The 15,651-nt window shown below is 39.4% G+C and overlaps 1 protein-coding gene across 1 annotated transcript in view; it reads right to left on the reverse strand.

The window, feature by feature from the left end:
• The window catches only part of LOC129006313 (ribosome biogenesis protein BMS1 homolog), a 45,969-nt gene that overhangs the window by 25,396 nt on the left and 4,922 nt on the right, over positions 1-15,651 (reverse strand). Inside the window, 10 exon segments of the mRNA XM_054435860.2 lie at positions 3,274-3,355; positions 6,882-7,039; positions 7,987-8,030; positions 8,032-8,068; positions 8,259-9,019; positions 10,999-11,138; positions 11,845-12,032; positions 12,375-12,496; positions 13,218-13,360; positions 14,437-14,625. Of these exon segments, the coding sequence (XP_054291835.1) occupies positions 3,274-3,355; positions 6,882-7,039; positions 7,987-8,030; positions 8,032-8,068; positions 8,259-9,019; positions 10,999-11,138; positions 11,845-12,032; positions 12,375-12,496; positions 13,218-13,360; positions 14,437-14,625 (1,864 nt within the window).

A 15,651-nucleotide genomic window follows, 5' to 3' on the forward strand; every position in this document is an offset into this window, starting at 1 on the left:
CTTAAAATTTACATGAAAATGCAAAGAACCTAGATTAACAAAAACAACTTTGAAAAAGAGAATAAAGTTTGAAAAACTACCTAAAGTTAAAAACTACTTAATTCCAAGACTAATTATAAAGCTGTAAGTAACAGAGACAGTGTTGGTATTGGTACAAAAATAAACAAATATATCAATGGAACAGAACAGAGAGCCCAGAAATATTCACCCATATATGGCCAACCAATACAGGGCAATTCAATGGTGAAAAAAATAGATTTTCAGCAGATGGTGCAGGGAAAAGTACATATCAATATGTCAAAAGGAACCTAAATCCATACCCAACACCCTATAAAAAATTAACTCAAAAAGAATTATGGACCTAAATGTAAAACCTGAAACTGTAAGACTTATAGAATATATGAGACAATTTGTGACGCTGGGTGAGGCAAAGATTTCTTACATGCACTATCAAAAGCAGAGTCCATAAGAGAAAATTTTGGGCAGGGCACAGTGGCTCATGCCTGTAATTCCAGCACTTTGGGAGGCTGAGGCGGGTGGATCACCTGAGGTCAGGAGTTCAAGACCAGCCTGACCAACATGGCGAAACCCCATCTCTACTAAAAACACAAAAATTAGGCAGGCATGGTGGCGGGCGCCTGTAATCCCAGTTACGCGGGAGGCTGAGGCAGGAGAATGGCTTGAACCCGGAGGCAGAGGTTGCAGTGAGCCGAGATCGCATCGCACTCTGGGAGACAGAGCAAGACTCTATCCCAAAAAAAAAAAAAATTTTTTTGATAAATTGACCTACACCAAAACTAAATACTTTGCTCTGTGAAAAACACTATTAAAAATAGAAAAGACAAGGCACACGCCAGGCAAAAATAATTGGATAACATGTGATACAGAATTTGTATCAAAAATACACAAAATTTCTTAGAATTCAACCAAATTAAAACAATGTGCAAAAGATTTGGACAGATATTTCATCAAAGAAGACACAGACGGCAAATAAGCACATGAAAAAATGCTCGATACCATTAGTCACTAAAACTACAAGATACCACTCTATGCCTAAAAGAAGGCCTACAATTTAAAAAGACTGATACTACCAGGTACTGGGAAAGATGTAGAGTGAAGCAACCGGAAGTCGTATAAAGTTATGGAGGCAATGGAAAATGGTATAAACACTTTGGAAAACAGTTGGGTAATTTCTTAAAAAATTAAATGTGTACCTGTCATATGACCCATTTAGTCCATTCTGAACTACTTATTTACCCAAAAGAAATAAAAGTGGTGGTTCACATAAAGACTTCTACAAAAATGTTCATAGCAGCTTTACTCATAATAGCCAAAACCTGGAAATAATTGTTTATCAACAGGTTAACAGATAAATAAATTGCTATACATCATACAATGGACTACCCACTAGCCAACAAAAAGAAATGAAGATGCAACAGCATGGATGAATCTTGAAATAATCATGCTGAGTAAAAGAAGTTAGACAGAAAACAGTACATATTGTAGGATCCCATTTCGATTAAATTCTAAAGGGCACAACCTACTGAATAGTGACACAAGGCAGCTGAATGTACCTGGCGATGGAAGAGGACAGGATGGAGGGTTACAAAGTGGCGTAAGAAAACTGTGGGGGTGACAAATGTGTTCATTATTTTGATTGCGGTGATGGTATATTCACATTTCAAAGCTTATCAAATTGTATACTTTAAACACTGTAGTTTACCATCAATTATACCTCACTAAAGTGATTAAAAAAGAAACCCACCACACTTTCTTTTGAAAACAGAAAAGACGATTCTTAAGTTCCTATGGAAAAAACAATAAGCAAGTGAGAATAGTCAGGAGAATCCTAAAAGAAGCCCCCCAGCAGAACAAAAAGGGAAAGAAACTGTTGAGACACGGTTTTAATAACTGGTGTCTTAGTAACATGATAAAGCTACATAGAGTACTAAATTATAGTAATAATAAATGAACCAACAGAGATCAATGATATTAACTAGAAAACCCAGAAAAAAAATTATATATATATAAAGAATACATTCACATACTACAGACTAGGCACAGTGGCTCATGCCTGTAATCCCAGCACTTTAGAAGGCTAAGGCGGGAGGATTGCTTAAGCCCAGGAATTCAAGGCCAGCCTAGGCAACATGGCAAGCCCCCCCATCTGTACAAAATATTTAAGAATTAGCCAGGCATGGTGGTATAAATTTGTGGTTCAAGCTACTCAAGAGGCTGAGGCAGGAGGATCTCTTAAGCCTAGGAGTTTGAGACCAGCCTGGGCAACATAAAAAGACTGTCTGTACAAAAAAATTTTAAAATTAGCCGGGTGTAGTGATGCAAGCCTGTGGTCCTAGCTACTCGGGAGGCTTCGGTCTGCGAGGGTGAGGCTGCAGTGGGCCATGACCACACCATAGTGCTCCAGTCTGGGTAACAGAGCGACATCCTGTCTCAAGACAAAACAAAAATAATGACCTTCCAAAAAACCATGTGGCAGTTGCAATCCATAAAAATGACTCAATTCTAACACTTATGAATCTCTTATGAAATTAAAAAGTGTGAGCCAAGAATTATTTCAAAGTTGTTCAGTGTGGAGTTCTTTATAAAATGAACAAAGTACAAAACTACTTAGATATTGAAAAAATTGTGACTTCAATAATAGTATGATAATAATAAATAATATTTTATTTATTTTAAATAAAATATTTTTATTTAATTTTAAATAATAAAAATGAAATATTTGAAAAAATTTAATGACAAAATTTATATAAAGTACATCACTTAAGCAATCCTCTTGCCGAAAATTATGTAAAGTACAGCTAAAAAGGTTTAAACACATGATTTTTAAATGACTAGAAGGAAATAGTTGAAGAAGCTAACAAAGGTTTTTTTATGGGTTGGTAGAATTCTGGTATGTTATGCACTTTTCATTCGAAATTTTTCACAATGCATACTACCTTTATTATGAAAAAAATAAAGGTTATTTGTATATATTTTTCACATCACACAAAATCTATTTTTAGCAAACACACGATTAAAATTTATGGAAAGTTTCTCACTTTTAAAGTCCATATGTAGTAAATCAGCCAACTGAGAAAATAAGATCATTATAAAAGGAAAACCCAGAATATTACGTGGTTCATTACTCCTGTCTGAATTCCCCAAAGCATTTGACAAGTGACTATTATTTTCAATTTGACTATTGTCTAAGATACTGAAGAAAATAAAGTTTACAGAAGCCAGTCTTCCTGAAGAACCCAGCTCTTTACTTACCATCTTCTGCTAAGATCTTGGCTGCATCTTTATCATCTTCCCACTTTCCAGTCACGAAGCAATCTCTGATACTGTTCATAACCTTACGCAGAAAAGTCAGCACTTAGGTGAGGTGTTCCAATCACTCAGCAAAACAACTCTAAGAAATGGCAGTAGGTGACAACTTGCCTTTAAATATTTCCCACTTTCATGGGTATTCTCATTCCAAATGAGCCCAGGAAATAACTCTACCTTTGATGGAGACAGTATAACCACAGAGATAAAACACATTAAGCAGCAGACAGGGAAAGTATTAAATACTACTAGTCTACTGACCTCATAAGTAAACAAACAGATAATTACTAATTTAACTGATTTTCAATTTTATTAAGGTTTCTAAGGCGATGCAATGAGACAGTAGTTTACAAAGTTGGTCTTGCTACTTGTTAATCTAAACCTGTCTGTTTGAAAACTTAATTCCTATAAAATGGGAGAAGATATTTGCAAATTATGTATCCGATAAGGGACTTATATCCAGAATATATAAACAACGCATACAACTAAGTAATCCAATTTTTGAAATGGGCAAACAACATGAAGAATATGTACAAATAGCCAATAAGCACATGAGAAGATGTTCAACATCATTATCTATCAGGGAATGCAAGTCAATACTACAATGAGATACAACTTCACCCCCTCTAGGATGGCTATAATCAAAAAGACAGATAATAGCAAGTGCTGGTGAAGAACTGGTGAAACTGGAACCCACATACAGTGCCAGTGGATCAGTAAAATGGCATAGTCACTTTTGAAAACAGAAATGAGACAGTATATAAGGGAAAAAAATCTTTAACTGTTTTCAGTAGTCATATTATTCTGACACTATTTTGTGTGTAATATGGGATAAAGCAAATGAGTAATTATGTGATTCTCTAATTTCATCATCTGCTGATTCAACCAAGGAATAATTCTCCAGTGGAAGAATGAATAAGATGTAGTCCTGTATATGAACTGGAAATATTTATATGAGCTCTGCTGGTTCGGGTCACTGAGAAGGCCTAGAAGTAATCATCAACTCATGGCAGTAAGCATTCCTATGCCTAGGCTGTCATGTTGAAATACCATTTCCCACTAAAAGAAATCAGGATTTCTTATGGGTGATTCCAAGCACTCTCTCATATCATAGAGCAAGAATTGATAAAGAATGACTATGATTGTAACATAAGGACTCAGGAGCTGGTGTGCACAGACTCTTACAGGCCACAGGTGGGATAAAGAGGAGCTTCAATAAGGGATAACAGGTGCAGGAGCACAAGGCACATCAGCTACATTTATATCCATGACATCACAGTGAAACTTACAAACAAGTATCCTTTGGAGAATCACTCCAAAAACTGATTAAAAAATCAAGCATGGGCCGGGTGCAGTGGCTCACACCTGTAATCCCAGCACTTTGGGAGGCCGAGGCAGGTAGATCAGGAGGTCAGGAGTTCGAGACCAGCCTGACCAACATGGTGAAACCCCATCTCTACTAAAACTACAAAAAAATTAGTGGGGCGTAGTGGCGGGTGCCTGTAACACCAGCTACTCGGGAGGCTGAGGCAGGAGAATGGCATGAACCCGGGAGGCAGAGCTTGCAGTGAGCCGAGATCATGCCACTGCACTCCAGCCTGGGCGACAGAGCAAAACTCCGTCTCAGAAAAAAAAAAAAAAAAAAAAAAAATCAAGCATTTACCCTATATATATGGAAGTGGATAACCGAATAGTAAAAGAGGAAAAGTTTCTCTTTAAAGAAGTATTACAGCTAATACATAAAGAGAAATGATTGAATGGAACATCACCACTCTACATTCTTAAGAAATTGGTATGGTTCTAGGCATTGAGCACCAACAACTGATAACATCTAACAGCATCAAAAGGACACAACCAGTCTTTATGCGCCTCCTAATGAGAAAACACCATCACCTGGGAAGCAGTTTCACCAAAAAATAAAAATCAAATTTAAATCCCATCCAACTGCTAGATGTTTTGTCTACAGGGTAACTAGAAATACGTGGCTATTTAAATTAATCTTAATTAAGATTAAATAAAATTTAAAATTTAGTTCTCCAGTCTCATTAGCCACATTTAAAGAGCTCAGTAGCCACAAGTAGCCACAACCCACAGCTCAGATATACATTCCTCTCATCACAGAAGTTCTATTGGTATTGCTCCATACCCATTCACAGGAAATACAGGAGGGCCTGGGAAACTCCAGAGGGATGCAAAGCAATCCACAAAATCCAGAATACAAGAAACTCTACAGACCAAAGACTTGGTTTATTAAATAAAATGTAACCAAAAAAAGAAATGGGAAGGAAAGATTGTTGACTAAAAATGTTAAAAGATAGACTGAAAACAGTAGTGCAGACCAAGTAAAAGTAAACTATGATGCTTGTGAAGCGTGAAGGAGGAAACCAGGAAGAAAAGGAAAGCATCACCTTAAGAGGCTGGACCACACCTCCTTCTATAGGGAGGAAGGGGACTGTGGCTGGTGTCGCAATTGAGCAGCAAAGCTTGATTTCCCAGCTTGAGTGCTGAGTACAGGGATATTCACCTTCTGGCAACCCATTAGGCTAAACAATTGTTTTTACGTGGTTTTCTATATCTGTATTAAATTTCACCATAAAAAAATGGTTAAATAAAATCTCATAAAGTGCATTAAGTGTTATCTGGCGAATTACAATAGGCAGTATGATAGCAATTGGGCCTCTGTGAGAAGTGACATCTAAGCCAAACTGAATTGACAAAAAGAAGGCAGCCTTTGGAAGATCAGAACATTCCAGAAGAGAATATAGAGAAAGGGGCTGGCGCGATGGCTCACTCCTATAATCCCAGCACTCTGGGAGGCTCCAAGGCAGGAAGATCACTCGAACCCAGAGTTCGAAACTAGCTCAACATGGTGAAACATTATCTCTACAAAAAATGCAAAAATTAGGCAGGCCTGGTGGCTCATGCCTATAGTCCCAGCTACTCTGGAGGCTGAGGTGGGAGGATCCCTTGAGCCCAGGAGGTCATGGCTGCATTGAGCCATACACTTGTGCCACTACACTCCAGCCTGGGCTGCAGAGCAAGACCATATCTCAAAGAGAGAGAGAGAGAGAAAGAGAAGAGGTCTAAGAGGAGGGTAAGCTGTGGTGAGTTTGAGTACTGAATGAATTCCAGTGTGACTACAAAATGGTAAGCTGCAGGAAGAACATATACAGGTATCACAGATTTCTCTATGCTTACAAATAGCAGAAACTATAAATGTTAACTCAGGGATGCTATATATATCCTAGTGATAAGACACAAAATACATCTGATGTATAAAAACTTATGTGTGATGTTTCAAAATAAAGATGCACACTACTGTCCACACTGGAAGCTGAACCTGTCCTCTGTGGGCCATGTACATGGTCTAACTAAACTCAGAACATGTTACTGCTTAGGATGCATGAAGCGCCCACTACAATATCTGGGAGAATGACCTGTAATCCTGTAAAAATAAGAAGCCAACAACAGGTAAGCAATATTGACATCAGATAATCTTATTCTAGAACAATTCTCTAATTCTCTAATAAATCAGATGTACTACCCAGCCTTACCTCCTCTAAATCCCAGTCATGGGGGGCCTCCACAAGAAATCTGGAGCAGTCCAAAGAGTCAGCCTTGTGCTTACACTCTCTGTCAGGCTGGTTGACACGAAACAACCCTCCAAGCTCTTCTCAGGTATCACCATCTTCTTCTTCATTATCTTCTGTCACTAAAGAGCACACCATGGCAGAAAAGTGAGAACAAAAACTACAGCCCTAGAGGACTCATTGTTTTCAACCAGTTAGGCCATGAGTCTTTGAACTCAGGAACTGAGGGCCTCTGTCTGTGGTGGGTATGGCAATGGCCACATAAGAGTTAGGAATTGAGAGGGCAGGGCAGCCACGGATGAAGAGAGCCAGGAAGCTATTGCTCTACATGTGTGGGTCTCCTGTGCTCCTGCACGGGAGTAGCTAAGAGGCTGAGAAGGAGTGAGAATACTAGCGGTGAAGGGAGGGAAGGGACATTTAAAGGCAGAGCTTTAGATTATTAAAGAAGAGCTCTAAAGAGTGTTGAGCCTCTCATCATTAAGAGTACCTAGACAAAACCTGAATGAAAATCAGTATACAACAACCTTCCCAATTCAGTGGGCTGAGACCAAATGTCTCACCATGTGGCCTTGATCTCACCATGCAGTAACCAGGGAGCACAATGTAAAGTTCACCACTATATGTTTATTTTTGCATTAATTCTACCAGAAAGAACATATTGGTAAGTATAGTAAAGCATAAAATCAGAGGACAAGGGCAAAAGGGAGAACAATATGTGTTATACAGGGTTCTCATTCTCAGAAAGGAAAAAAATAAATATTTTTATGGGCAGAAATATTTTTCTGGCACTAATCTACAAAAAAATTCTCATGAAGGACTTTTAAATAGGGGACATAACATGATGCAATGGACGGTATTTGCATCCAGTTTTACAGCAAACCCGTAAGTCTACTTTATAAGACCAATGTGTGGTCCTCATAAGCTGATGATTAGAGACATCTGTCAAATATGAAATGTGATGGACAGCAATTATGGATGTCAACAATACCAGCCCAATCCTCCAACCAATTCCCTCATCTAAATAATCAGAGAAACTAAACATTTCCAGCTCTGAACCAGAATTCTTTACCTGTCCCATAAATAAGCGTTCGGAGGTTTGGAGCTGCTTGCTGCCGCCTTTCTGGAAAGGTCTTCCTTCCACTTGAGGGCACCTGAAACGACCAATGCCAACCTCCAGTTAGGCTTGTTCATGTGTCTCCCCTCCCTTGAGATCCATCCACAATGCAGCTTTTCAACAGTTAACAAAATCGCAGAATCAACAGACCCCTAAATGTAGACATTCCTTTGGGTACCATTTCGAGTGCCAAGTTCATAGCAGCAACCAACTACATTTAGGCTTACCTGAGGTTTCTTTGGAATCATTATTTTCTTCCTTGTAATCTTCTTCCTCTTTGAGTAAATTTTCTATATCACTGGTCTCATCAATTAAGTTCCGTGGCCCCAGTTTCTGACCACTGCTCACTCGAGAAGGCTTTGAAAGCTTTTTTCTAATAGCCTCTTCATTTTCTGAGTCTTCTTCCTCTGCACTGAGTGAGGAGCTTTCTTCAGATTCATCTTCAGATGCAAACACCTCTTCAGCTGTGCAATGTCCAGAATCGAAAGTGGGGAGAGCTGCTTTCTTCATCAGCAAAGACTTCTCCAGATTCACACGGTCACTCTGGCAATTAGCTGGCGACAGCTCTGCTTTACTACCTTCTCCAGCAGCCTTTGATCCTGAAATGCCCTTCTCTCCTGCAGTGCAGTCCTCTTCTTCACTGTTTTAATCAGCTTCCTCCGCTTCCCCTTCTTCTGCTGAGCTTCTCTCAAGGTCATCGTCACTGTCAGCAAATGCTGGCAAATCCATTTCACTGTCTTCTTCCAACTCCTCAAGTTTCCATTGTTTGACGCCCTTAACAGCCATATACTGATCAGTCATCTCAGCATTTTCCTCCTCTTCTGCTTCCTCATCACTAGAGCCATTTTCCAACCCGTCATCTTCAGACATTTCATCATCTTCTTCATCATCACTATCTCCAGATTCATCTTCATCTCCAAAAATGGCTTTCCGACGCATTCGACCAGTTTTCAAGTCCATTTGTTTTTCCTCCTTTGGCATCATTAGCCTGTATTACCAAGGAAATACGAAATAATTCAATTTGTACATTAATCAGCTAATCTAGAAATGGCAATATAGTCAATGAAAATACAAAGAAATAGAAAATGTCAAGGAATTGTTTAAGATGACATAGCATAGGGAAAATATGATCTGATAAACACTGGAAGAGTTAATAAGCAAACTCGGGCATGGTTCCCTAACACCACACTTCAAAAGAACTTATAGAGAGAATAAAGGAATAACCCTTAAAAAACAAAAATCTAATTCTAGGAAAGAATTGCTCAAAAGGGAAGTTACTGTTTTGTAGATCTTTTGGAAAGCTGATTAATTTCTAAGCTAAAAACACATGATCCTTAAGAGAAATGGCTAAGTCCAGGCCCAAGGCAGAAAGAAGGCAAAATGAGCCTGGATCCCCTTGTTCTGTCAGAAAGTGAGAAATGCTCAAAGACTAACAGAGACAATTGAAAGGACACAGGAGACAGGCTGAAGGTACCTGCAGCCAAATCTGGGACAGCATAGGCATCAGGAAGAATAATGATAGTGATGGAAAATAACCCATGGAATAAAACACAAGTGCATTAGTCAGCAGTGATACCGAAATAAAGGGGAGAAGAGAAAGCTCTTTGTTAAAAATGCCAGCTAACAAACGTAGGAGGAATGACAGAGGAAGAACATCCATTTTAAGTCACCAGTGCTATAACTGATACAGAAGAATCATCAGGAAGCTAAAATCACAGGATAAAAGAAAACTGTATGAAGCTATTTAATGTAGCAAGATATATAAAATTATGAAAACATAAATTTGAAAAAACTGAAAATCATACCATAAGAGATGGATAAGTTAGAATACAGCAATAATAGGCCAGGCGTAGTGGCTCACATCTGTAATCCCAGAACTTTGGGAGGCCAAGGCAGGAGGATTGCTTGAGCCCAGGAGTTTGAGACCAGCCTGGGCAACATAGTGAGACTTAATCTCTACAAAAAAAAAAAAATTAGCTGGGAGTGGTGGCACACTCCTGTAGTCCCAGCTACTTGGGGGGCTGAAGCAGGAGGACCACTTGAGCCTGGGAGTTCAAGGCTGAAGTGAGCCAGGATTATACCACTGCACTCCAGCCTGGGAGACAAAGCAAGATCTTGTCACAAAAAAAAAAAAAAAAAAAAAAAAAAGAATACACCAATAACAAAATGATGACTACATAAAGACTGTATAGAAGAAGGAAATGATCAGAATATAGAAATAAAATTATGTATTTTAACTGTAACTATATTAGAAGAGAGTATTCTTGTAGACAAGGATGACTAGGATATGCAAAAGTGAAAATAGCTAGTAATCTCATTATAAAGGAGTGATCTTTCGGCGGACACTTCGTACCTGTCAGGCATTCTGCTAGGTAGTTTATGCACATTGTACCAAATTACATACTAGATAATCTCAAAATTTTCAGATAAATTTTACTGGGAGTCATAAATCAATACAACAAAACCAATGTTTTGCAAACATCCACTATGTATAAAGGTATACAAATTCCCAACCCAGACTGAAAAATAATTCACATAAGCCATACATCCATGGAAACCTACCCACAGGAGATAATACAACATAATCTAAATAAAACTTTCAGAGACAAGGCATGTGGTTTCTGGATAGCCACAAACTCCTTGACTCTGCTCTAGTGTTTTGGCCACCAAAAGAAAGCCAAGTGGCCTCAGGTCTCTTAAAAAACAAAAGGCAACCTATGGAAGATGGCGTGGTATTTGAGGAACATTTGGGGTCTGTTGAAAAATGCATCCTGCAATTTATTTCAAGAAAAGACTCCCTTGTAATGTCAGGTAAGTGAAGAGCCCTCAGAGACACATGCACACACAAAGAAAAACAAAACAACATAGAATAAATCCCACCAAAATGTGTTATGATGGCTGAATTATAGGTGATATGATCTTTTGTAATACATCTTTTTATTAAAAATAGAAAAAAAGCAGACTTACCCTTGATTATTTATATCCTCTGACCCAAGTGGCTTGGAATCAGAAAACAGCGTCACTCGACTTGAAGCCATCTTGGCATCAATGGTGGAGTGGGTAGAGATGAGACTCTGGACCAGCTCATGGGTGGGCCCCACCTCGTCCTGTCAAGACCACCAAGAAAGGGCACGTGAGGAAAGCACAAAGATCCTGGAGAGACACTGCTTTCACTCAGTTTCTCAAAATTATCTTAGACACATTTCCTAAGAACCTTTCTTAATGCCTCAAAAAGCAGAGAAGAAAATCCTGACAACAAAGCTTGAAATGGATCCCCATCTCCATTAAACTTTTCCAAAGTTCAGGGAGCATATAACCTGATAACCTAAACACCTAGCTAGAAAAACCTCAGCTCCAAAGCTACAACAATGCTAGCCTTTCTAACATTTTAAAATAACCCTGATTTTAACCCAGTAAAATTCCACTTCAGAACAAAGAAATAAATATTTGAAATCCACTTTAAAATACAGGATGAGGAGACCACTGTGAATGAGAAAAAGACCAATGAAAGCTGGAAAGCACACTGATTTTGTAGAAACGGGGATGGGCCGTGCAGGCGCCACATGGCAGCAATGCCTGCGCTGGAGCCGTGGATCAAGGAGGAATGAAGGAGAGGACTCTTCTGCTTGGTACAATGAAAAAAAAGTATTCTTTTTATCCTATATATTTACAATATGCATTTGGGCCTTTATTATAAGTACAAGAGAAAAATCTTCAATAAATAAAAGCTGAGTACATTACTTTTTGTGATTAAAAAATAGATTCAGAAAGAATAATGAGAATTCAGAGAAATGACTCCCGTCTCACCGATACCTGAAAACCGTGGCTGCCACCAAGGTCAACATAGACAGCGTCTTTGTCATACAGCACACCCCCAACTCCAGAAAGAGGCGCATAAACCAGCTTCTCCTTCTCATTTAAACAGCGCTTCTTTTGTTGTTCAGGAAGAGCACAAGGGTCTGGGAGGAAACTGATGTCACTCACGGCAAAATCTCCTACCCCTGGAAGACAGAACCCAAAAGCCAGCTTCAGCTGACAAGAAGTCAGAAGTATCTACCCTTGACTAGGGGTTTAAATATGATCCACAGTCCAAGAGCTTAACCCATGACACTAAAGAAGGGCATTGTGCCACACTGGAACAGTGGCCCTCTAGCTACAAGACAAGAGGTCAGAGAAGAGGGGATTCGGTAACACCTTTATAGGCCTACACATAGCTGGCTTACTTTTAAAACCTCCAGCAAGGCCATCTTCCCTTGTTTGGTCATTTTTCAGTTTTCCTGAGAAATGAAGCCATCCCAAGAATCCTATGTGTAATTCTAGTATGTTCTACAACAAGAGAATACCTGGCATGTGAATTTGGCTTTTATTTTTCAAGTGTGCTCCTCTTAAATAACCATAAAGTGACACCTTCCGGTCACATTTGATGTTTGTTCGGATATCCTCTGGGTTTGTCAAATCTTCCATCCTAGAAAAATAAATTCAATCACAGCAGAAATGAATGCCAAAAGTTCCTATACCTCCTTTCATGTGTCAATGATTCATCACACTCTTGTCCACTAAGCACGTCATTTAGAAAACTAGAAAATGCAGAAATAAGGAAGCACCATTCACTATCCACCAGAGGAAAAGGGGCAGACACACAACTGTGTCTCTAGGCTGAAAGTGATATTCATTGCGTAAGACACCAGACAGGGAGATGACATCCACCTGGGGTCGGGGAAGAGTGAAGAACATATTCAGAAAATCCCTTTCTGGAAGAGGGCGAGCCTGTGCTCTGCGATTTTTACTGTGGCTTGGATTCTGGCAGGTGGAAAAAGGGAATTCCAGGCTGAGAAAACCACACGAGGAAGAGCACAAAGGAAGGAAACAGAAGGAACACACGAAGGACTCAAGCACCCGGGCACAAAGGCAGCATCACTGAAAACTGAGGCTGAACGTAGGATGGAGCCACATCCTGTAGCCTTAAATACTTCCAAGTCCTCCCATTTTCCTAAACATCTCATAATTAATTTACTCCCAAAGGCACGGCATCTTTGAGCAAGATATAAGTAGACATTTTCCATCAACTACACTTCTACCCCCACTATTCAAATCGGCACAAAATAAATCCTATCACTGTTCTTTTTCTAGCCTTTTTAGCTTGAAATATATGGCCCAGGAAGAAAAAGCTTAAGATCATATTTTACCTGTCTGCCAGGATATAAGGGTGAGAAGTTTGCCATGTGAGAGGCCTAAACTTCATAACTGTAATAAAACGGCCCAGATTGTGGATTTCTTGGTTTTGATATTCTCCATGCACCATTCCAGAAAGGTAGAACAGCTTGGCACCCTAAACATTAGAGGAAAATTAAAAATTAAATTTCAATTAAATTATCATCAATACTGCAACAAAATAAAAGCTCTAAACAAGAAGCAATCCTAGGAAGGGAGACTTCCAGAAAAGCCACTGTCCTGAGGCTTCCAGAGCCTTGCTGGCTTCTTTCAGGATTTATCAGAACCCCACAGAGGCAGACTGCTCTGCAGCCGAGCCGGGGCATCCATCTAAGTATGGTGAGGAGTGGGAGGTGAGGCGTCCGGGGCATCCATCTAAGTATGGTGAGGAGTGGGAGGTGAGGCGTCTGAGCGCAGAAACGGTTCTGTGGCCGATGGACCAAAGCAGTATAGAAAGGAAGGGGCAGTGCCTAGTCCTGTAACTGGGAGAAACTTCCGATGTACTCTGCAGCAGGTACAGAGACAAATGAGATACAAGAGGCCCAAAACAAGCACCCTTTTGAGAGAAACCTTCCAGAAGACTGAACACACACACAAAGGAATTCAGCAGGCCAGAGACTGAACACATACACAAAGGGAATTCAGCAGGCCAGAGACTATGAACACACACACAAAGGAATTCAGCAGGCCAGAGACTGAACACATACACAAAGGAATTCAGCAGGCCATAGACTGTGAACACACACACAAAGGAATTCAGGAGGCCAGGGACTGTGAACACACACACAAAGGGAATTCAGGAGGTGAATCCTAGAGAGACGTTTAGTAATGTCTCTTTAGTATTTTTTTTTTTTTTGAGACAAGAGTCTCACTCTGTCACCCAGGCTGGAGTGCAGTGGCATGATCTCAGCTCACTGCACCCTCTGTCTCCCAGGTTCAAGCAATTCTCACTTCTCAGCCTCCTGAGTAGCTGGGATTACAGGTGCACGCCACCACACCTGGCTAATTTTTCATTTTTAGTACAGATGGGGTTTGGTCATGTTGCCCTGAGCTCAAAACTCTAGGCTCAAGTGATCCGACTGCCTCTGCCTCGCAAAGTGCTGGGATTACAGGTGTTAGCCACTGCACCCGGCCTCTTCAGTCTATTTTAAAAGGATTATACTGTTAGTATCCAATAATTATTTCTCTTGATACCGGGTAAACTTCTGTCCAGAACCTGTGTTTTAATCGCTTCTTTGTCTTCTTCAGTTGCTTATTATGCTTGAAGGAGTCGAGGTGGGTGAGAACTCCCATAATTTTAGGAAAGCCATGGACTTGACAGATGTTTAGAAACTCAAACATTTCCATTTCAAACCCAAAGCTGGCATCTATAAGCATCAGTACCTAAAAGCGGAACACATCATTTCTCAAAGAAACTACCAAAACAGACCACCTACACTAAGGGTTGGCAACTGCCACGGGCAAAATCCAGCCCATCACCTGTGTTTGTAGCTAAAGTTTTATTGGAACATAGCCACATTAATTCATTTACATATTGTGTATGGCCACCTGTGCACTACAACTGCAGAGCTAAGTAGCTGCATGAGATGTGATCCACAAAGCCAAAAATAATTACTATCTGGCCCTGGATGGAAAAGTTGCACTCCAGACTAAATCAAATGACTACACAGGTATCATCCAGACAGAGAAACCACCACCCTCTGACTTGCTCTAAAAGCCCACCATAAGACAATGTCCACTAGGATATAAACTTCCATTATAAGAATTTTAATGTATGAGAAGTAACTCAGAAAAGGCTGGGTCTAACCTGGCCCTTACCTAAGAAATCCTAATTTAAAGAAATCAAGTTTTCTGTAAGGTATTTTTAAGCCAAATAACAGGTCTCTGGCATCCAAAGAATGGGAAGAAAGTGATAATCAATGAAATACATTAAATATGTACAGAAAACCAACCTCTTCTTTCAATCGCCTCATAGAAAAAAAAAAATCTGTTTTTTGTTGAGAAATATGCAGTGGAAACCTCTATCTTATATGTTAATTTGGATAACTCAATTGCTCAGAAATTTTTTTTAAATAGCTACCAGTTTAGAATTAGGTAAAAAAAAAAAAAAACAGTAAGATTATGATGAATGGTGGTCTATAAGAAAATGTAAGTAGATGAGACCAATTTTTAAAATTTAAGATGCTTCAAAGATGCAAAATAATTTCAGAATTCATTCCTGGAAACTTCTAGTTTAAGTATTAAAAACACTTCTGTTCTTATCTTTGCATAGATAACTAAAAATAACAAAAAAAATGGAAACAGAAATGCCCATCTTTGATTAAACTAGGAAATGTTCAAAATCCGAAACCACAGAATATATGAAGGTGGGCTTGTGAAAAAGCACAGCTGCCACTGTGGACTGAGGCA

This window comes from Pongo pygmaeus, chromosome 8, assembly GCF_028885625.2.
Source record: "Pongo pygmaeus isolate AG05252 chromosome 8, NHGRI_mPonPyg2-v2.0_pri, whole genome shotgun sequence".
Taxonomy (NCBI): Eukaryota; Metazoa; Chordata; class Mammalia; order Primates; family Hominidae; genus Pongo; species Pongo pygmaeus.